Source organism: Phyllobates terribilis, unplaced genomic scaffold (assembly GCF_046119375.1).
Source record: "Phyllobates terribilis strain yellow unplaced genomic scaffold, ASM4611937v1 Scaffold_1__5_contigs__length_1240528914, whole genome shotgun sequence".
NCBI lineage: Eukaryota > Metazoa > Chordata > Amphibia > Anura > Dendrobatidae > Phyllobates > Phyllobates terribilis.
In genome coordinates, this window is record NW_027362761.1 from 1,014,071,582 (window position 1) to 1,014,095,345 (window position 23,764).

General features: G+C 46.9%; 1 protein-coding gene across 4 annotated transcripts in view; it reads left to right on the forward strand.

Moving 5' to 3' along the window:
* The window catches only part of LOC141157210 (probable ATP-dependent RNA helicase DDX60), a 1,123,923-nt gene that overhangs the window by 861,791 nt on the left and 238,368 nt on the right, over positions 1-23,764 (forward strand). For all 4 annotated transcript variants that reach the window (XM_073644228.1, XM_073644203.1, XM_073644220.1 and 1 more), the window contains one exon: positions 20,041-20,190. In XM_073644228.1, coding sequence (XP_073500329.1) covers positions 20,041-20,190 — 150 coding nt within the window. The remainder of the gene's footprint in view (positions 1-20,040; positions 20,191-23,764) is intronic.

Consider the following 23,764-nt stretch of genomic DNA (forward strand, 5'->3'; position numbering starts at 1 on the left):
CTTTAGAGAGCCAATGAGCATGCAGGGATTGCTTTCCACGCACTGTAATGCCGTAGCCATGTTGGTTGTGGGCATTACAGTGATTGGCTGGCCGCATAACGTCATCGGGTCTATAGAAGACCTGATGCTTCTATGCTCGTCACAGTCTACCACGGAAACAGGCAGAGTAGGGAGAGCAGCTGCTGAGTCAGGGAGAGATTTGGTTGTTTATAGTTAGTATAGGTATTCCACAGCATATCTATATATCCATCTGAACTAACAGTCCTTCTGAGGGCTAATCCAGCTGCATATATTCAGTGGTGATAGCAGGAGTTAGGCAGGCAGGCAGGGTATTTGGCAGACTACAGTGCATATATCACAAGAGGGTCCATTGCACGGTCTGTCTGCTGCTGCTGTTAGATATTTGTAGACATAGCCCCAGATATCAGGGGCCAGGGCTAATTTTTTTTTTATCTTAATCCTGATAATTTGCTTAAAAAGCAATCCAGAGTACACAATTTTTCTGCTCCATTTGCTTGTTAGCACTGCAGAATACAGCCAGATCTTTTCCATATTACAGTAATAAAAATTGAGAAATTAGAACTGAACATGGAAAATATTGTGTCAGTGAAACTATTCACACGAGGTCGCTGTGAAGAATAGTATTAGTAAACTACAGGCCTGCTATTTAAAACCGTGGTTTTTCGTCAGACGTACAAGGGGCGTTCATTAAAGATTTCACCTGACCCACTTACTGTGGACTGAGAGCAATGAAACTTGGCACAGTTATTAGTCCTTCTCTACATAGGTGCCACCTTGGGACACACACTTCTCCCAACTCTTTAAGCAACTGTAAACACCTCGCTTGTAGAAGTCGACAAGTTGCTCCAAAAGTCACGTTGTGACTTCGGAAATCAGAGTCTCATCATCTGGAAAATGCTTGTCCTTCAAAAATAACATCATTTTTGGAAAGAGCTGGATGTCCGATGGTGTGAGGTCGGGTCAATAAGGGGGATATGGTAGAATTTCAAAGCCACAGGAGCATGCTTCCATTTGGGTAACATGTGAGTTGTAAACTGGTGCATTGTCTTGCAGAAGGCGGACAGACACCTTTGGTGAGCATACCACGTCTATTGCTTTTGATGGCCTCCCGCAATTTCTGCAGCAGTGAAGCATAGTATGCCCCATTGATCATGGTACCCTTTGCTAGGAAATCCATCAATACTACTCCATGCTGGTCCCAAAATACTGTGAGCATAACCTTGCCTGCCGGGGGTTGGTCACACGCCTTTTTTGGAGGCCGTGAGTCATGATGCTTCCATTGCATAGACTGGATAGGCTCAGGATCATAGTGATGGACCCAGCTTCAATCCTATGTGATCAGTCTTTTGAAAAATTCCTCCTGGTTTCCATGGCACATCGTCAATAGAACTTGAGAGCATTCGACTCGTTCCTGCTCCTGGAAAGGTGTGATCAACCGGGGAACCCAGCAAGTGGATACCTTATGCATGTGAAGATGGTCTTGGATGATTTTTTTCCACGGACTCCTCACTAATCTTGACATTTTGGGCTAGGTGGCGAATGGTTACGCGGTGATTTTCCAAAATGGTGACCTCCACTTGCTTTATGGTGTGTTCATCAATAGCAGAGTGGGGTCTTGCTGGAATTGGAGCTGTTTGCACCGAAGTCCGACCACATTTCAGTTGACAATGCCAGTTCTTGACTACATCATATGAAGGGGAATCCTCACCATAAACCTCTTTCATCTCATCGAACGTCTCCTTTGGTCAGTATTCCACTGGGTCCATAATCAAACCTCACACCACTTCAACACCTGTAAAATCAAGACCGTTATCAGTTGTGATTTGCAAATTGGCACGTGACCTATAGAGACTTATATCATAACACATGTGAAGTTTCAGCGTTCTGTAATAAATAGAAGTGGGTCAGTGGAAATCTTTAATGAACGCCCCTCGTATCACATATAACTGCATTCCAAATTAAGCCATTTCTGGCCTCCAGTTCCATTTTGTTGCAGTGTGTCAGTGAAGCTATTCACACGAGGTCACTGTGAAGAATAGTATTAGTAAACTACAGGCCCGCTATTTAAAACCGTGGTTCTCCGTCAGACGTATCTCATACAACTGTGTTCCAAATTCAGCCATTTCTGGCCTTTATTTACATTTTGTTGCAGGGTGTCGGTGAAGCTATTCACACGAGGTCACTGTGAAGAATAGTGTTTGTAAACTACAGGCCCGCTATTTAAAACTGTGGTTGTCCATCAGACGTATCACATATAGCTGTGGTTGAAATCTAGCCATTTGTAGTGACCGTGTAAAATATTGTCCTCCATTTAAAATGGGCAAAGTGTATGGCAAGGTACGGGGAAGTGGACGTGATGGTGCATGCAAAGGCCGAGGCCATGGGCAAGCTGAAATTGTGCCACAACCAACACCCACATCTTGTCGCTCGACCTTCCTGTCCCAATTACTAGGGGACCGCAGAACACCACTATTGAACGCAGAGCAGTGTCAAAAGGTTGTTGGTAGGATAGCAGATAATGCTTCCTGTAGCGTCGGCGTCCCTGCCTCCTGCTAGGCAGGGACGCCGTTCCCCTCACCTCTCCACTCCGTGCCCGGCGGCTTCCTCCCGCTCTGCTGGCAGCGCGCGCTGCTTCCCGGCCTCTGTGCTTAGGGCGCGCGCGCGCTCCCCCTCTCTTAAAGGGGCCGCGCGTGCCTCCCTAAGGAGTCCCCGGCCAAAATGGAGGTGCCCGAGCAATGTTGTTACAAAGCCTTTCAACTCTGCTTCAGCCCTCAGGTCCCATTACCAGGTACCTGCCAGTTACCTGCCAGATCTCTGCTTGATACCTACCTGATACCTGTCTATCTGCTTGCATTCCTGCGGTCCGACAGTCTGCCTACCAACACCTGCCGGTCTGTCTATGGATCTGTCCGCCCACGGACTAGGAGGTACCCACCTGCTACCTGCCTGCTAGCCTACCTGGAGGCTCGGCTGTCACTTGCCGTGACCACCTGCCTGTCCAGAGACTCTTGCCCGCTCACCTGGGAGCACTCACCTGCTACCTGCCTGCTAGCTTACCTGGAGGCTCTGCCGTCACTTGCCGTGACCACCTGCCTGTCCAGAGACTCCTGCCCGCTCACCTGGGAGCAACCACCTGCTATCCCCCTGCTAGCCTACCTGGAGGCTCTGCCGTCACTTGCTGTGACCACCTGCCTGTCTAGAGACTCTTTCCCTGCTGTCACTTGCCGTGACCACCTGCCTGTCTAGAGACTCTTATCCTGCTGTCACGTGCCGTGACCACCTGCCTGTCTAGAGACTCTTATCCTGCTGTCACTTGCTGTGACCACCTGCCTGTCTACAGACTCTTACCCTGCTGTCACTTGCCGTGACCACCTGCCTGCCAAGAGACTGTTCCCGTCACTTGCCGTGACCTCCTGCCCTTCTACCCAGAGACTGTCCCTGTCACTTTCCGTTACTACCTGCCCGCCTTCCCTGGGAGCCACCCGCTTCCTTACAAGTACTGCCACTTTGTATATTTGCTCAGAGGTTCCACCTCCCAGACCCGTTACAGTGTGCTCGGGCCATGGAACCCGGTGGCACCCAAGCTTCCTCGCTCTCGGACCTATGTCATGAACTTTCCCGTCAGAGGTCCCAACAGGACTCCATCCTGAGTCACCTGCGTAGTGTTAACTCCCGCTTGGACACATTGACTGCCTCATCGGGAGCGGCCTCCACTCGCACACTTACTACCCCGGCACCGCCGCTGCCCATCAATACCATGGCATCTCTTCCCGGTCCCCGCCTCTCCGCCCCGTCTCGTTTTGGCGGAGATCCCGGCCAGGCACGGGGCTTCATTAACCAGTGCACTCTGCACTTCGAACTGTTGGCACACCAGTTTTCCACCGACCGAGCCAAAGTAGCCTTCATCATGTCCCATCTCACGGGGGAGGCGCTGGCTTGGCTAAATCCTTTATGGGAGAGAGGAGACCCCCTGGTGTCCAACCTGCCAGTCTTTCTCACGGCTTTCCGGAAAGTCTTCGACGAAACAGGACGGAAGACTTCATCCGCCTCATCCCTGCTACGTCTCCGTCAAAGAAGTCTCACCGTGGGCCAATATGCCATACAGTTCCGTACCCTTGCTTCGGAGCTTGCCTGGGATAATGACGCCCTGGTGTCCGTCTTCTGGGAGGGTCTGTCCGGCCATATTAAAGATGAACTCGCCAGTCGGGACATTCCTACCACTCTCGATGACTTAATAACACTTGCTACCCGGATTGACATCCGGTTCCAGGAGCGCACCAAAGAGGTCATCCGTGAGAGGAGGTTTCCACGCCTTACCCCTACCTTCCAGAAACCCGTCACTTCCTCCGTTACTCCCCAGGCGCACTCACCGGAGCCTATGCAGGTCGACCAGACCAAGATGGTCAAAACCCGTCAAGAGTTACGCCGTGCCGAGGGGAGCTGCTTCTACTGTGGCAGTAAGGAGCACCGGATCCGTTCCTGCCCGGAGAGGTCGGGAAACGCCTGTGTCTGGGATCGTTCAGAGAGGTCGCCCTAGACAAGAGTAAACCCTCTCCATCTCTGATGCTGTCGGTCTCTATCATCTGCGGGGAGAACCGTTATTTTGAACTGGCTCAACTTGACTCTGGAGCTGCCGGAAATCTCATTTCTCAGTCCCTGGTGGAGAAATACTGCATTCCCACCAAACCTCTGGCTGTACCCTTATCTGTCGCCGCCGTGGATGGGGGCCTCTTACCACATCCCTTCCAACTCATCACCGAATCCATAACTCTGCAGGTGGAAATGCTGCACTCTGAGAGCATCTTCTTTCATGTTCTGCCTGGACTCTCTCACGCCCTCTTGCTAGGCCTACCTTGGCTTCAGAAACATGCACCCGTGCTTGATTGGCAGACCGGAGAAGTCCTTCGCTGGGGACAGGACTGCCATAAGACTTGTTAGTTCCCGTTCATCCTGCCCATCCTTCTCCTACCCCAGCCAATCTACCCGGCCTACCGATTCCCTATTGGTCTTATGCGGATGTCTTTAATAAAAAAGAAGCAGAAACATTACCCCCTCATAGACCATACGACTGCCCAATCGCCCTAATACCCGGCGCTACTCCTCCCCGTGGGCGTATTTACCCTTTGTCCGCTGCTGAGACCCGGTCCATGTCTGAATATATTGAGGAGAATCTGGCCCGGGGATTTCTCCGGAAATCTACCTCCCCGGCGGGAGCAGGCTTCTTCTTCGTCAAAAAGAAGGACGGCTCACTCCGTCCCTGTATAGACTATAGAGGCCTTTACCAGATAACGGTGAAAAATAAATACCCCCTTCCGCTCATTCCTGAATTATTTGACCGTCTGAGGGGGGCTAGAATCTTCACCAAGCTGGACCTCCGTGGGGCGTATAACCTGGTCCGTATCCGTCAGGGGGATGAATGGAAGACGGCATTCAACACCCGGGACGGCCACTATGAATACGTTGTAATGCCCTTCGGTCTCTGTAACGCTCCCGCCGTCTTTCAAGAGTTGGTCAATGACATCTTCCATGACCTTCTCTACTATTGCGTGGTGGTGTACCTGGACGACATCTTGGTCTTCTCTCCGGATCTTCTCACTCACCGGAGTGACGTTCGTCAGGTCCTACTCAGGCTCAGGCAGAACCACCTCTACGCTAAATATGAGAAGTGCCTCTTTGAGCAGACCTCGCTTCCTTTTCTGTGCTACATAATCTCTCAGACCGGCCTACGAATGGATCCTGAGAAACTGTCTGCCATCCAGAAATGGCCTCGACCAGAGGGGTTGAAGGCTATTCAGTGGTTCCTGGGCTTCGCCAACTACTACCGCCTCTTCATTCCGCACTTCTCTTCCCGGACTGCCCGTATCTCGGCGCTCACCCGTAAGGGCACTAATCCCAGAGAATGGCCGCCCGAAGCAGACGAGGCCTTCCTTTCCTTAAAACAAGCTTTCTCTTCCGCCCCTGTGCTGCATCGTCTGGACGGCAATAACAATTCTTCCTAGAAGTCGACGCTTCCTCCTCTGAAGCCGGAGCAGTACTTACCCAAAAGTCGTCTTCCGGAAGAATGGTAACCTGCGGCTTCTTCTCCAAACTCTTCTCCTCTTCTGAACGCAATTATTCTATAGGAGACCGAGAATTATTGGCCATTAAGCTGGCACTGGAGGAGTGGCATTACCTGCTCGAGTGGGCTCTTCACCCGGTAATAATTAACACGGACCACAAGAACTTGGCTTACCTCCAGAGTGCCCAGAGACTTAACCTGCGCCAAGCCCGGTGGTCCTTGTTCTTCGCCCGCTTTAATTTCATTCTTCATTTTCACCCGGCTGACAAAAACATCAAAGCTGATGCCTTGTCCCGATCCTTTTTGGTCTCTGATCTTGAGGAGGAGCCTAAACACATCATCAACCCCGCCAAGGTAATGCAGGTGGCTCCCGTGAATCTAAATCGTCTTCCACCCGGTAAGACGTTCGTAACTGTACCTGATCGTGAGAAGGTCCTACACTGGGGACACTCGTCCAAGCTAGCTGGCCACGCTGGTCAGAAAAAGACCCTCCAGCTTATTACCCGGCATTACTGGTGGCCTACCCTGCACAAGGATGTAATAGACTTTGTATCAGCCTGTGTGTCCTGCGCCCGCAGCAAGGTTCCGAGACATCTGCCAGCTGGCCGTCTCCTTCCTCTTCCTGTACCTGCTGTCCCGTGGCAGCATATAGCTATGGACTTTATAACGGATCTCCCTGTCTCTGCCGGTTATACGGTTATTTGGATGGTCGCTGACCGCTTTTCCAAAATGGCTCACTTTATTCCCCTGCCGGGTCTCCCGTCTGCATCAGAATTAGCTAAAGACTTTATCCATCATGTCTTCCGTCTTCATGGTCTTCCTCTCCACATCGTATCCGACCGAGGGGTTCAGTTCACCTCTCGCTTTTGGCGAGCCATGTGTAAATTGCTGGGGTTCACCTTGGACTTTTCTTCTGCTTATCACCCACAATCCAATGGCCAAGTAGAACGGATCAACCAAAATTTAACCAGTTTCCTCCGGCACTTTGTTAATGCTCACCATTCCGACTGGGTGGATCTTTTACTGTGGGCCAAATTTTCCTACAATAATCACGAGAGCGAATCTTCCTCCAAATCCCCGTTTTTTGTAGTCTTCGGTCAGCATCCTCGGATCCCGTTTCCCGTCTCCACCTCGGTGGACAATCAGGCTGCGGAGTCTCTCGTTAACGAATTTTCCTCCATTTGGGAGAGTACCAGATCCGCACTTCTTCGGTCATCCGAGCGGATGAAAAAACAGGCTGACAAAAGACGTCTGGATCCACCACAATTCTGTCCTGGAGATAAGGTCTGGCTCTCGTCCAAATATGTCTGGCTCAAGATTCCTTCCTACAAGTTAGGGCCTCGGTTCATCGGTCCACTGGAAGTTATCAAACAAATCAACCCGGTGGCCTATAAATTGAAACTCCCGGCCAATTTGCGGATTCCTAACTCCTTCCATGTATCTCTACTCAAACCCGTGGTACTTAACTCTTTTTCCAAGTCTACAGGTACGCCTCCTGCTCCGGTTTCCACTGAAAACGAGTTTGAGGTAGGGAACATTCTGGCCACCAAAAGGGTAAGAGGAAAGTCCTTTTTTCTAGTGGATTGGAAGGGATTTGGTCCTGAAGAGAGAACGTGGGAGTCCCGGGAGAACATCCATGCCCCTCTCATCCTTGATAAATTTCTCTCTGGCCTAAAAAAGGGGGGGCCTAAAGGGGGGGTACTGTAGCGTCGGCGTCCCTGCCTCCTGCTAGGCAGGGACGCCGTTCCCCTCACCTCTCCGCTCCGTGCCCGGCGGCTTCCTCCCGCTCTGCTGGCAGCGCGCGCTGCTTCCCGGCCTCTGTGCTTAGGGTGCGCACGCGCTCCCCCTCTCTTAAAGGGGCCACACGCGCCACCCTAAGGAGTCCCCGGCCAATGGCCGAAGGACCTCACCATATATAACGCACCTCCTCCAAAATGGAGGTGCCCAAGCAATGTTGTTGCAAAGCCTTTCAACTCTGCTTCAGCCCTCAGGTCCCGTTACCAGATACCTGCAAGTTACCTGCCAGATCTCTGCTTGATACCTACCTGATACCTGTCTATCTGCTTGCATTCCTGCGGTCCGACAGTCTGCCTACCAACACTTGCCAGTCTGTCTATGGATCTGTCCGCCCGCGGACCAGGAGGTACCCACCTGCAACCTGCCTGCTAGCCTACCTGGAGGCTTGGCCGTCACTTGCCATGACCACCTGCCTGTCCAGAGACTCTTGCCCGCTCACCTGGGAGCGCTCACCTGCTACCTGCCTGCTAGCCTACCTGGAGGCTCGGCCGTCACTTGCCGTGACCACCTGCCTGTCCAGAGACTCCTGCCCGCTCACCTGGGAGCGACCACCTGCTATCCGCCTGCTAGCCTACCTGGAGGCTCTGCCGTCACTTGCCGTGACCACCTGCCTGTCTAGAGACTCTTTCCGTGCTGTCACTTGCCGTGACCACCTGCCTGTCTAGAGACTCTTATCCTGCTGTCACGTGCCGTGACCACCTGCCTGTCTAGAGACTCTTATCCTGCTGTCACTTGCCGTGACCACCTGCCTGTCTAGAGACTCTTACCCTGCTGTCACTTGCCGTGACCACCCGCCTGCCAAGAGACTGTTCCCGTCACTTGCCGTGACCTCCTGCCCTTCTACCCAGAGACTGTCCCTGTCACTTGCCGTGACTACCTGCCCGCCTTCCCTGGGAGCCACCCGCCTCCTTACAAGGACTGCCCCTTTGTATAGTTGCTCAGAGGTTCCACCTCCCAGACCCGTTACACTTCCAGTCACTTTGCCACCACCACCACCACCCTGTCTTCCACATGGTCAAGTCTCAGTATCCGTGACTCTATACCGCATATTCCTCACCCTTATCCTCCTTCCTCCCACCATGCCGAGTGCTCGGAGACAATTGATCCCACACTTGGACTCTCTAAGGAGCTGTTCAGTTTTCCATTTATAGATTCGGGCTTCTCACTCGGCCTGATTCAATTGGGTGAAGAGGAGAATGCGTGTAGCAATGCCCAAATATTTGAGCTGCGACGGTCACATGAAGGCAATGGTGGGAAAGTGCAATTACTGTCACAAGAGGTGGATGATGATGAGACACAATTGCCAGAATGTCAGGAGGAGGACCAGGGTTCGTAAGTGGAAGACGAGGTGGTGGATGATCTAGTTACTGTCCAAACCTGGCAGGGGGACATGCAGAGCAAGGACAGCAGCACAACAGGTAGGAAGAAGTTATGTGGTGGCTGCAGACACAATGCGGGAAAGTCTTCCCCGTAACACCAACATGACGGAATTGCCAGTACAACTGTTAGGTCTTCCCAAGTCTGGTTGTTTTTTAAAGACTCTGCAGATAACCCCAAAAAGGCCGTTTATGTTATGATCTGCAACAAGAACTAAGGAAAGATAGGGGAAAGCTGTCCCTACAGTAAGACTAAACTGAATCCCTACGATGTAGCGGGCTGCCTGTTCCTAGTGAACAGACCGGCCTTCGTCCTCGGCTAGTCTGAACGAAGACCTATAGAATTAAGGGAGGGGTCCCTAAAAGAACTAAGGACTGGGACAAAAATGGGACACCTCCTAAACAGAAGTTGTTTTAGAACACAAAAGACAAACTGAAAAAAAGTACTAGAGGTCCCAGAGGACCAAGCGAACTGACAGAGATAGGCACCGAAGCACAAGGCTAGCAAGACAGTCAAACAACACTGAAGTCCAGCAAAGCCAGAAGGGCGGAGCTGGAATATATAGGCAGATGGTCACGTGACCGCAAAACACAAGATAGAAAAAACTAACAGGAGGGTTCTAACAGTTTACACCACCTGCCAAGCCAGCATCAGCAGGGATAGCAAAACTAGCAGCCTGACCACCACCAACATGATCAGGCACATGGCAGCAAAGCACCCGACTAAGTGGGCTGAACCCCAGGGTCCAGCAACAGTGTCTGCGGGTGACACCACTGCTTCTTCCGCTGTTGTGCGTGCACACCAATCCCCTGTCCATGGTGCATGCGAAGATCCCTCCCGCCCTGCATCTCACTCTCAATTAGCACCATCAGCTAGCACATTCACGTCCTTGTCCCAGTGCAGCATTCAGTTGTCCCTAGTCCAGTCCTTGGAACGCAAGCTCAAATGCAGTCAACGCCCCACAGGCCACACTACTAAATTCACACATTTCGTGAATACTTGCGCTCGAAATGTTGCCTTTTAGGCTCGTGGAGACAGAAACTTTCCACAACCTGATAGCGGCGGCCATCCCCCAGTACTCGGTCCCCAGCCACCACTATTTCTCCCGATGTGCCGTCCCCGCATTACACAAGCACGTGTCCCACAACATTAGTCGTGCCCTCAACAACGCAGTTACTGGGAAACTCCACCTAACCACGGACACGTGGACAAGTGATTGTGGGCAGGGACAGTACATCTCGCTGATGGCACACTGGGTTAATATAGTGGAAGCCAAGACCCAGTCGGACCTTGGGACGGAACACGATCTAACGATGCCAAGGATTGCGGGCCCTGGGTCAATCAGGGTTGCCCCCACATTCTACAGCTCCTGCACCTCCTCCTCCTCTTCTTTAGCCTCCATCTCCAAAATGATCACATCAGTCACAAGCTGGAAGCACTGCAGCACTGCCTCGGCCAATCGCAACAGGCTGTGGTGAAGCTAATATGCTTAGCTGACAAACCGCACAATGCTTAATAGTTGTGGACAGCTCTGAAAGAGCAGGCAGATCTCTGGCTGACACTGTTGACCCTACAGCCAGGCATGGTCGTGTGTGACAATGGCCGGAATCTGGTGGCGGCTCTGAAGCAGGGCGAGCTCACACACGTGCCATGCCTGGCCCATGTGCTTAACCTCGTGGTTCAGCGGTTTCTCAAAACCTACCAGATCTGCTGGATTTGCTTGTCAAAGTATGTCACGTGTGTGCCTATTTTAGAAAGTCAGCTACAGCTTCCACCACCCTTGCCATGCTTCAGCAGCGTTTGTGGCTTCCAGCTCACCGACTGGTGTATGATGTCCCCACGCATTAGAACTCTACACTGAGGAGGATGAGGAGGAGAGCACGGCCTATTGGTGAGGAAACGGAAGTCTTGCCTGTTAACAGTCTGGCACACATGGCTGAGTTTATGTTATGTTGCCTTTCCCGTGACCCTCGCATTGTCCAAATTTTGGGTGACAGTCATAACTGATTGACGACACTCCTAGATCTACACTACAAGGAGAACTTTCTGTCTCTTATTCCTGCAGTGGACAGGCCTAATAAAATTGGGCAGTACCAGAAGGCCCTTGTTGCAGAATTATTAATAAAAATCCCATCTAAAAACACTGGTGGCAGAGGTCAGAGTTCGTTGGACAACCAAGGAGTACAGGCGAGAGAGACACAAATCCATTCCAGCAGAGATAAGGGAACACTGTCAAAGTTCTGGGACTGTTTTCTCAGACCCTCCCATCGCACAGGCCCTGATGCGAGGGGTACTCTCACAAGGAGGAAAAAGTTTCGGAAGATGCTGAGGAAGTACCTTGCCTACCGTACCAACGTCCTCCGTGATTCCTCTGTGCCGTATAATTATTGGGTATCCAAGCTGGACACGTGGCATGAACTGGCTCTCTGTGCCTTGGAGGTCCTGGCCTGCCTTGCTGCTAGCGTTTTGTCAGAGTGGGTTTTTAGTGTCGCTGGTGGAATTATAACCGATAGGCGCATCTGCCTGTCAACTGAAAATGCTGACAGGCTGACTCTTATAAAAATGTACAAGGGCTGGATTGCGCCAGACTTCTCAACACTACCAAATGATAGCAGCATAAAATAAACTCAAATACAGTGGTTTTGGGAGGTCTAACTCTTTTCCCATGCACCTCTGTTTTCACACCCAGACATGGGTATATGCTTCCTGATCTTTTCTATTTGTTCTTGTCCTCCTCCTTCTCCTCATCCTCCACCACCGTATCACCACCATATGTACCATATCGCCATATCTACGTCTCTTGCAAGGGGGCATTGGAGTGCCTCCAAATTTTTGGCAGCTGTTGCATTCACTACATAGGCAAACAGTATGGGAGAACCACTTCCTAATAATGGGAACATTTTTTTCAGGAGGCCCTCCTCTACGTCTCTTGCAAGGGGCATTGGAGTGCCTCTCAATTTTTGGCAGCTGTTGCATTCACTGCATAGGCAAACAGTATGGGAGAACCACTTCCTAATAATGGGAAAAAAAATTTCAGGAGGCCCTCATCTAGGTCTTTTGCAAGAGGCATTGGAATGCCTCCAAATTTTTGGCAGCCGTTGCAGTCACTGCATACGCAAGTACAGTATGGGTGACCCACTCTTTTCTAATGGGAACATGTCGTTACCGAGGCCCACCTCTATGTCTCTTTAAATTGTTATTGGGATTTTTCCTAAATTTTGGCAGCTGTTGCACTTACTGCATACCCTATAACTGGATAACAGGCCATCTGCTTTGTAATAAGAACATGTTGTTACTGAGGCCCACCTCTATGTGTCTTTAAACTGTTATTGGAGTTTTCCCAAATTTTGGAAGCTGTTGTACTCACTTCATACCATATAACTGGATAGCAGAACCGCTCCTCTCTAATGGGAACATGTCATTACTGAGACCCACCTCTATGTGTCTTTAAATTGGTATGGGGGTTTTTCCTAAATTTTGGCAACCGTTGAACTCACTGCATACCCTATAACAGGATAGCAGAACTGCTCCTTTCTAGTAACATGCCATTACTGAGGCCCACCTATGTGTGTCATTAATTTGTTATTGGGGTTTTTCCCAAATTTTGGCAGCAGTTTTACTCAATGCATGCGCTATAACTGGATAGCAGACCCTCTCCTTTCTAATGGGAACATGTCGTTACTGCGGCCCACCTCTATATGTCTTTAAATTGTTATTGGGGTTTTTCCTAAATTTTGGCAGCTGTTGTACTCACTGCATACCCTATAACTGGATATCAGACCCGTTCCTTTCTAATGGGAACATGTCGTTACTGGGGCCCACCTCTATGTGTCTTTAAATTGTTATTGGGGTTTTTCCTAAATTTTGGCAGCCGTTGTACTCACTGCATACCCTATAACTGGATAGCAGAACCGCTCCTTTCTGGGAACATGTCATTACTGAGGCCCACCTCTATGTGTCTTTAAATTGTTATTTGGGTTTTTCTTACATTTTAGCAATCGCTGTCCTCACTGCATACCCTATAACTGGATAGCAGAACCGCTCCTTTGTAGGAACATGTCGTAGCTGAGGCCCACCTCTATGTGTCTTTAAATTGTTATTGTTGTTTTTCCCAAATTTTGGCAACCATTGTACTCACTGCATACCCTATAACTGGATAGCAGAACTGCTCCTTTCTAGGAACATGTCGTTACTGAAGCCCATCTCTATGTGTCTTTAAATTGTTATTGGGGTTTTTCCCAAATTTTTAGCAGCCCTTGCATTCACTGCATGGGCATTAGTACTATAGGAGACCCACTCCTTTATAATGGGAACATTTTTTTACTGAGGTCCCTCTATGTCTCTTCAAAGGGGTATTGGGGTGCATCCAAATTTTTGGCAGCCCTTGCAGTCACTGCATACGCAATAACAGTGTAGGAGACCCACTCTTTTATAATGGAGATAACAAAGCATAGCTGGCTGATAGCCCTCTAAAAATAGTGAGGGCCGACTGCTGGGCCTTTAAGAATAGTAAGAGCCGACCTGATGGCCCTATAAAAATAGACTTTGTGACTTTCAGAGTCCCTCCTTCATAAATGAAACAGAATGTGTCTGTTGATGTCTCACGCATCACATGGCAAGATAAGGTAGTAAAATGTTAAAATGACATTTACCGGTGAAAGCAATGCAAAAGTGTAAAAGTGCATCAAAAACACTACTTGTGAACATAGCCCAAGGTGTGGAGGAGCATTTTTGTTTTTGTATATATGTATTTTCCATTATATACAAGACATGATGTTCTTTAACATTTTTCCCAGGAAAATACATTTTGATTTCGTTTTTTATGTTTTATTGTGAGTCTGTAAAAGTGACGTAATACTCTGACAACATTGTTGACAGCAGTGACCTGGGAGTCAGAGGTGCTTCCACGGGTCTTTCCCATGCTGTTCCCATGTCATTTCAGCACTGTTCCCATTGATTTGGGAAATTTTTAGACCCTCTGCAAACCGCCTGGGGGAGGGTGGGGAGCACCAGAAAAATTCTCGAGTTTCCCATAGACTTACAGTACAGACCAAAAGTTTGGACACACCTTCTCATTTAAATATTTTTCTGTATTTTCATGACTATGAAAATTGTACATTCATACTGAAGGCATCAAAACTATGAATTAACACATGTGGAATTATATACTTAACAAAAAAGTGTGAAACAACTGAAAATATGTCTTATATTCTAGGTTCTTCAAAGTAGCCACCTTTTGCTTTGATGACTGCTTTACACACTCTGGGCATTCTCTTGATGAGCTTCAAGAGGTAGTCTCCGGAAATGGTCTTCCAACAATCTTGAAGGAGTTCCTAGAGATGCTTAGCACTTGTTGGCCCTTTTGCCTTCACTCTGCGGTCCAGCTCACCCCAAACCATCTCGATTGGGTTCAGGTCTGGTGACTGTGGAGGCCAGGTCATGTGGCATAGCACCCCATCACTCTCCTTCTTGGTCAAATAGCCCTTACACAGCCTGGAGGTGTGTTTGGGGTCATTGTCCTGTTGAAAAATAAATGATGGTCCAACTAAACGCAAACTGGATGGAATAGCATGCCGCTGCAAGATGCTGTGGTAGCCATGCTGGTTCAGTATGCCTTCAATTTTGAATAAATCCCCAACAGTTTGACCAGCAAAGCACCATCACACCCCCTCCTCCATGCTTCACTGTGGGAACCAGGCATGTAGAGTCCATCCGTTCACCTTTTCTGCGTCGCACAAAGACACGGTGGTTGGAACCAAAGATCTCAAACTTGGACTCATCAGACCAAAGCACAGATTTACACCGGTCTAATGTCCATTCCTTGTGTTCTTTAGCCCAAACAAGTCTCTTCTGCTTGTTGCCTGTCCTTAGCAGTGGTTTCCTAGCAGCTATTTTACCATGAAGGCCTGCTACACAAAGTCTCCTCTTAACAGTTGTTGTAGAGATGTGTCTGCTGCTAGAACTCTGTGTGGCATTGACCTGGTCTCTAATCTGAGCTGCTGTTAACCTGCGATTTCTGAGGCTGGTGACTCGGATAAACTTATCCTCAGAAGCAGTGGTGACTCTTGGTGTTCCTTTCCTGGGGCGGTCCTCATGTGAGCTAGTTTCTTTGTAGTGCTTGATGGTTTTTGCAACTGCACTTGGGGACACTTTCAAAGTTTGGGGCGTCATTGGCAGCACGGGACAGTACTCAGCTATACTTCTGATGGGTAAGCACAATGATTATATTTGGTGTCTGTAATAATGTCAGCACTTTTAAATCTCCTGACTAGCCCAAACTATTTGTGTACCACATGTAATCTGACTCATGGGCATTTCTGGCGACTTACTAAGTCATGAATTTGTTCAATATGGCTAGTTTCTATTTATTAGTATGGGAGGTCCTTACTGTCACCATCTAGTATAATTTAAAAATCAACATTTAGCTCTGTCCCTGTGTGCCTGATTTTTTGTCTCATCCTTTTCCTCTTGAAAATGATTTTAATCATGATTCTCTGTGATTATCTGCTCACAATTTTTTAACTTCTATTTGTTGTTAATAAAGAATTGGTATTTTATCCTTGCAAGTGGTATTTGGAATTTTTTCCAAGTTTAGGTATTACACTTTCAAAGTTTGCCCAATTTTTCGGACTGACTGACCTTCGTTTATTAAAGTAATGATGGCCACTCGTTTTTCTTTACTTAGCTGCTTTTTTCTTGCCATAATACAAATTCTAACAGTCTATTCAGTAGGACTATCAGCTGTGTATCCACCAGACTTCTGCACAACACAACTGATGGTCCCAACCCCATTTATAAGGCAAGAAATCCCACTTATTAAACCTGACAGGGCACAGTCATCGAAGCAGAAGGTGGCTACTTTGAAGAACCTAGAATATAAGACATATTTTCAGTTGTTTCACACTTTTTTGTTAAGTATATAATTCCACATGTGTTAATTCATAGTTTTGATGCCTTCAGTATGAATGTACAATTTTCAAAGTCATGAAAATACAGAAAAATCTTTAAATGAGGTGTGTCCAAATTTTTGGTCTGTACTGTACATTGAGCTCGTTGCTCAGATCGAGCACTCAAGCATTCCAATTTGCTCGACCCGAGCAACAAGTACCCGAGCATTTTAGTGCTCGCTCATCACTAGTACTATACATTGTAGAGGGCATGGTTGAATGGCTTTTCACGTTTTGATCAAAAAATGTTAACTAAATAATTCCACCAGTCCATATTCAAATATTACCATTAGATATGAGTTGATCGATTTGTAGGACCCCGTTCCAGTGACAAGGTCAGTGGTACCTGGTGGCTAGACAAAATGCCTGTGAATCTTTTACCTTCCAGTGTCCCAAGCACAGAATTTGAATTGTCAGGCTGTCATGACATCATCTGTGCGTCATGTCATACAGATGATATCCCACCAGCTCTGCCTGATCTAAAGCTGCACTGGGGATACCTGTAGTTAAGAGTTTCACAGGCCTCCCATCTAGCTCCAGGTACAACTGACCTATACACTGGACCGGAGTCCCGCACATCAGTCACTTCATCTCTGATGACAAACGTATACATTTGTGATAATACCACCATTCTAATCATTGATCAAACCTCTGTACTAGGACTGGTATTACTGCAATACAGTAACCGTGTAATGTTAGATAACAGTTGTACACCAGTGAGCTCTGTAGTCCATATATGTGTATTCTGTACAGATGTTATGTTCTCAATGATCGTAGTCATTCAGTTTCCCTTTTCTTTTCCATTCGCCTTAGACTGCCATGACCACTTCTTCCATTCCTACCTCATCCCTGCAAAATGTAACTCACAGACATCATTGGATTTCTGCTTTTCCAGCACACTCCTCACATTCCCCTACCTCCTCATAAACCATATAGTGCAATAACCAGTGCCCTAGACAGAAATTATTCCCCCTCTGTGCTTTGCGCAGTAATAGTAGCCTCATTTTGTGCCCACAAAGTGCTCATTCTATGCTCCTATTTAGTAATATTGCTTCCTTTGTACTTCCTCACAGTAATAATAGTCCTCTGTGCCTCCTTATAGTTACATAACACCATATAGTATTATTATATTGCTGTGCTGCCTTACAATAATCCCGCATGTACCTTTTTTGACATTATTATACTCTACCCTCTTTAATGATAATCTCCCCTGTGATTTCTTATTATGATAATGACCGTGTTCCTACTTATAATAATAATAAAAATGACCTCCCGTGCTTTTGTATAATAATAATACCCGTGTTCTTCCCTATAATGATAATGATCACCCTTTGTACCTACTTTTAATGATGCCCCGCAGACACCTATATGCAGTATGGTGACCACTACATTCCTCCTAAACACAGTATGATGGCCCTCACAAATCCCCATTTTGTTAGATGGCCCCACAGCCACCCATACACAGTATGATGCCCTTACAGTCGCCCATACATAGTATGATGAGCCCACACACGGTATAATGGTCACCATAGCCCTCTATACTTAATATGATTTCACCCATAGCCCACCTAGTACACAATATGATGCCCTACAGATATCCATGCATCATCCCTCTATACAACATAATGCCCCATAGACCCCTATGGACAATATGATGCCCCAAAGCCCCCTATCACAGTATGATGGCCCAAAGCCGCCTATACACAGTATGTTGGCCCCACATTTCATTCCGCCATACACAGTATGATACTTCCACAGCCCCCTGTATATAGTATGATGCTCCCACATCCCCCATACACAGTATGATAACCCACAGCTTCCTATACACAATATAATCGCCAATAACCCCACTATACAAAGTATGATGCTCCATAGTCCCCCCTTAACATAGAATGATGCCCCAAAACTCCCCTGTATACTCTATGATGTCCAATATCCCCTAAATACAGTATGATGCCCATAACCCTCCTCTACACGGAATGATGCCCCATAGTCCTCCACACAGTATTGTGTCCCGTAGCTCCCCTATACACAGTATGATACCCCATAGGCCACACACACTATGATGCCCCACAGCTCCCCTGTTCACTGTATGATGCCCCATTGCCCCTATATACAACATGATGCCCCATAGCCCTCTATTCTCAGTATGATTGCACACAGCTCTCTATACACAGTATTATGTCCCCACAGTCTCCTGTACACAGCATCATGTCCCATAGCAACTTATTTGAAATATGATGGTCCCATAGAACAGCCTGCTGTACCCAGAGTAATGCCCCATAGTCCCCCTATAGACAGTATGATGCTCTATAGCCACCTGTACACAGTTTGTTGACCCATACTCCATTATTCACAGTATTATGCCCCAATCCAGAGCCCTCTATTTGCAGTATGATACCCCTTGTATACATAATATGATGGCAACTAAAGCCCTCCACACAGTGTGTGATTTCTTATAGACCACTACACAATATGATGCCCTGTATACACAGTATGATGACCTCGACAATAGATTCTCCCATATGATGCCACCACAGCCCTCCACCGGCTACGGGACCCTATAATAATAATAAAGAAACTTATACTCACCTAATTCTGGTTCCTTATTTACTACAGCCTTTATCTCCTCTTCTACCTTGTCTAGCAGTGGGACAGCTCAGGTGGCTCATTGTCGGGATGTCATTGCACCGCCTGACATCCCATGCGTGGCGTGTGTCCTGTCAGAGTAAGCAACAGAGCAGGGAGCCAATTATGCTCTGCTCCGCTACAGCTGTTAACAACTAATTAATTATTTGCAACTTTTAGAAAAGTCTCAAAATTTGCGGCAAATGTATTCAAGTCCCCCACTGGGGTGATTTCATGCACATCAGAAATTTTTGCACAATTTTTGTGACTTTTTGCAAAATGTGTAACTTTTCGCATTAAATGGACTTAAAAATGGGTAAAGAAAGACAGAGAAAACGAGAATTTTTGACTTTGTGCAAAATTCATGAACCATGTGCACAATTTTAATAAATTCTATGCAAAAAAAGTCAGCTTATAACACAACACAAAAACGGGAATAAAAGTTAGTTAATAAGTTATATGTCCCAAAATGCTGCCAGTGACAAATACAACTCATGTTGAAAAAAACAAGCCATCATACAGCTACTTTGATGAAAAAATAAAAATATGGCTTATGATATGTGACAATAAAAAAAGAGGGAAAAAATGTGTCCTAAAGGCCCAAAAGGGGAACATAATTAACTAGTTAAGCAACCATTACAATGTAAAATGAGTAAACATATAGTTCAGACTGCATCTTCAGTGATAGCAAAGTTATATGGCCCGATTCATGAAAACTTTCATGCCTTTCATGAGAAACTCAGAGTTGCTCCTAAATTTTGTGACTTTTTGTGCTTTCATGCCTGTTTTTCCAAGCTCTGACAAAATGGGCAGAGCTGGGGCAGTACGGGTGCATTGTGTTGGCTGGACACCTCCGCTCGTCTACTTCATGATGAGCAGTAAGTAGCGTTACCTATGTCAGAAATCTCTCTCCAGTACTTTACTGGAGTGAGATTTCTTGCGTAGTGCACGGAGAGGCACGCCACTCGTTAGATACTCCAGATTGATGAAGATTCATGCTCCTCTTCATTTCTCAGAAGCGTCTGACTCCAGCACGCCCTCTCATCAAGACTGACCTGAGCATATTGTCTTATTTAATATCATTTTTCTGATAGTCTGCCTTTAGTTTACGTATCGTATAATTCTGTATATGTCATCAATAACAAACAATAATTCTTTAACTTTTAGTCTGCAGGTTTCACACAATCTATAATACTTCTATATCTCTTACAGACATTACGTCAAATGTATTACAGAATAAGATATTCAAGAAGTGCTAAGCTTATATATTTTTCACAAAAAGGAATTGGTTATCACCATGCATCAGTAGAAGCAAAAGCAAGAAAATTTGTTGAGATGCTGTTCAGGATGAGTTACATAAGAGTAAGTATGTTTTCAGCAGCCATCAGCACACATACAATATACTAACTATGGATATTTGGAAAAGGATATAAAATACCCTGAACATATTTCTACCAAGATATAGGTTTACATACAAGGATGTTGGTGTATGGGGCTGGTTGGACATGTTTTTGCTGTATTGGATGTACTTGGTGGTGCCATTAGCACTAAGACCACACTTTATAATGTTTCAAGAATGATAATAATTACTTCCTTGATGACTATCTCAGAAGTGGTTGTGGTATAGTGCCACCTATCCTTTTATGCAACTCCACATACAGGGATATGTATACTTTATAAAAGAGGAGGAGGACATACAATACCTGAATTTTTTCCCTTGTCCTTATGTATGCTGTCAGAGTACCATATTTTTCAGGCTAAGACGCACCAAGGTATGGGCAACAGAAAATAGAAAAAAAATGTTAAAACTACCCTGGTGATGTAAAGATATGGAGCGGAGTAATGTCGCTAATGTTGGTGGTCTATGGTTGTGCTCGTTTCTTGGTACTTTAGGGTAAAAGTTTGCAAGTTATTCCAAAGTGGTAGAAGTATATTAGGAGGGTTGTACCAAACAAATAAAGGGCATTATATACTGTCTCTAATAGTTACATAACAAGGTCCCAAAACAGTTTACTTTGGTTGTCTTGTACCAAAGTTCAATAAGAGCATAGGTATATTTATAGTGGAATCAACTATGTGCTTGGTGTCTTACATGTGTAATGTCTCTCATTTATGCCATTTAAACTTTTTATACACAATTTAGCCAGCTGTACACTTTAGTAGAACTTATTGTAATTTCTAGGCATGAGCAAACATGCTCAGTGATACCCAGATACCACTCAAGTATCTGGATGCTTGCACAAGCTCATAACTCTGTGAGCATTAGCCGGTGCTCGATTTTAAACTTGAATCCCCGCCCCACTTGTTTGGCGCCTGTTACACAGCCATTAGGCATGCAAGGATTGCCTGCGAGTCACTGTAATGACATAGCCATCTTGGTAGTGGCATTACTGTGATTGGCTGGCCGTATGACATCATCAGGGGTAAGAAAAGGACAGGCGGTGCCAGGCTTGACAAACTGACGCAATTCCACAGCTCTATGACAGTTGTTAATGGAGGGAGAGAGTGATTGTCCAGGTGTGTATGTGCACAGTTTAATGAATCTGAGTGCTATAGTGTTGATACTGGTGCTGAAGCTGAACCACCATACTAACAGTCCTTCTAAGGGCTAATTTTATGCTTTGCTATTTGTATCAGATACATTCTGCATTATGTTTGAGGAGAAAGAGAGAGTTGCAGGAGCAGGGAGAGTGGCTGAATACAGTCTCTAGGCAGGAATTAGGGCTTTGCAGTCCGTTGCTAAATATATAGCTGTTGACCACATTCTTTTTTTTTGAGAAAACAAAATTGACTATATTGTGATCCATATTATATGATTTTTGGTACATTTTGGTGTTATATAACACTCAAAAAAAGTGCCGAAACATATTTCTGGATTCGGTTACTCATCCATAGAGTATTTCTGTGATCTGGGGTACATTTCTGTGGCATAAAACACTCCAAAAAAGCGTTGAAATTTTTTCTATATTCACTTACTCATCCATAGAGTATTTCATTTTCTGGAGTACATTTCTGTGGTATATAACACTCCAAAAATCTTCTGGATTCAATTAGTCATCCATAGAGTGTAACATGCTTAGTGGGCAACAAGGGTGGCAGAATCACGTTGGACTCCCGGGGTAGGGACCCAAGGAATGTCGAAGCCATAGGAAGCTGGCGCAACAGTGGAGGTGGCAGGAGCCTGTGGTCCGGAACTGGAAACTTTCCCGGAACCGCCAAGGCCCGAACCCAGGCAGCAGCCTTCACCTCTTGGGTTCTTGCGGATTGTGGACAAGAGAGCCAAGATCCAGGAACTGGTGAGAGGACTATGGGGCCTAGGCTGGTCGGAAGAGACAAGGAGGCGAGCCAGTGCCAGGGCTGGAGAAATGCTATCGGGCCCACTCGCCGCAAGATACTGACATTTGGCATCCCGGAGGGAGGTCGTTACACACGACCGGCACCAGATAAGGGGGTCCATCGAAGAGTTTGGGACCGTCATCACGTCTCGTTCAACCAGAGGGCAGTAGAGATGGAACACTTGCGTTGAAGGCTGCAAGAGCTGGTGGCTGATGGCTGGAACCATGGTCACGTTCCTCAAAATGAAGGGACAACATCTCTGGTATGTGGTGGGTGTGATCCGATAAGGAAGGGAGCAGGATGAACCCTTCTTGAGGAATGAACGGGACAGGGAGAGGCTCCCCAGAGCTGCTTAAGACAGGAATGCTACCACCCCAGGAAGATGATATTGTTCTTGGGGTTCCCCACCTCCTATGTGGGAGCAGGCAATGATGCAGGTGACTTAGGGGGCTGTCGCCCATTTCTATATTTTAGGGGCTCCGGGTCACTTACAACCCAGGCACCACATTATGGTGGTATTTAAAACTACAAAAAAGCATTGAAAAATATTTCTGAATTTATTTAGTCATCCATAGAATATTATGTGCTTTCTGTTACATTTCAGTGGTATATAACACTCCAATAAAGTTTTCAAGGATATTTCTGGATTCACTTACTCATCCATAGAGTATTACGTCCTCTGGGGTACATTTTTGTGGTATATAACCCTCCAAAAAAGTTTTCACAATTTTTTCTAGATTCAGTTACTCATCTAGAGTTGTGCTCAAACGTTTACATACCCCTGCAGAATTTATCCTTTCTTGGCCTTGTTTCAGAGAATATGAATGATAACAAAACAACTTTTTCTCCACTCATGGTTATTGGTTGGGTGAAGCCATTTATTGTCAAACTACTGTGTTTTCTCTTAATGACAACCAAAGATGGAAGAATCCCACAAGACTCCCTAGGGAGCTACTGGAGGTATATTGGAGCCAGACCAAGCTGGCCCAATAGCCGAGGTGGTAGTAGCCTGTGGTTTGGAACCGGCAGCTTTCCTAGAACCACCCAGGCCACAGTTTTCACCGGTTGGGTTCTTGCAGACTGCAGATGAGATAGCCCGGAACCAGCAACTAGTGAGTGGACTGCAGGGCCTAGGTTGGTCGATAGAAAGAACTATGTAAGCCAGGGCCAGGGCTGGAGGAATGCTAGCGAGCCCGCTAGCGGCAAAGTACAAACAGTTGGCATCTCGAGGGGAGGTCGTTACATATGACCGGCAGTGAAGATGGGGGTCCATTGAAGATTTTGGGACCCATCATCACATCTTGTTCAACCAGCGGGCAGTAGAGATGAAACACTTGCCTCGAAGACTACAAGAGCCGAGGGCTCAAACCAATGTGACATTTCTCAAAATGGAGGGTCAACATTGCTGGTATGCTCTGGGTGTAATCCTAGAAGAAAGGGAGCAGGATGAACCCTTCTTAAGAATTGTCCTGTGTGAGGCTCCTTGAGCGGGGCTACCATCCCCGAGAGATCATAATTTCCTTGGGGTTCACCAACTCCTATGAGGGAGCAGGCGATGGTGCAGGTGACAGAGGGGGGGCCGTCGTCTGTTTCTACATGT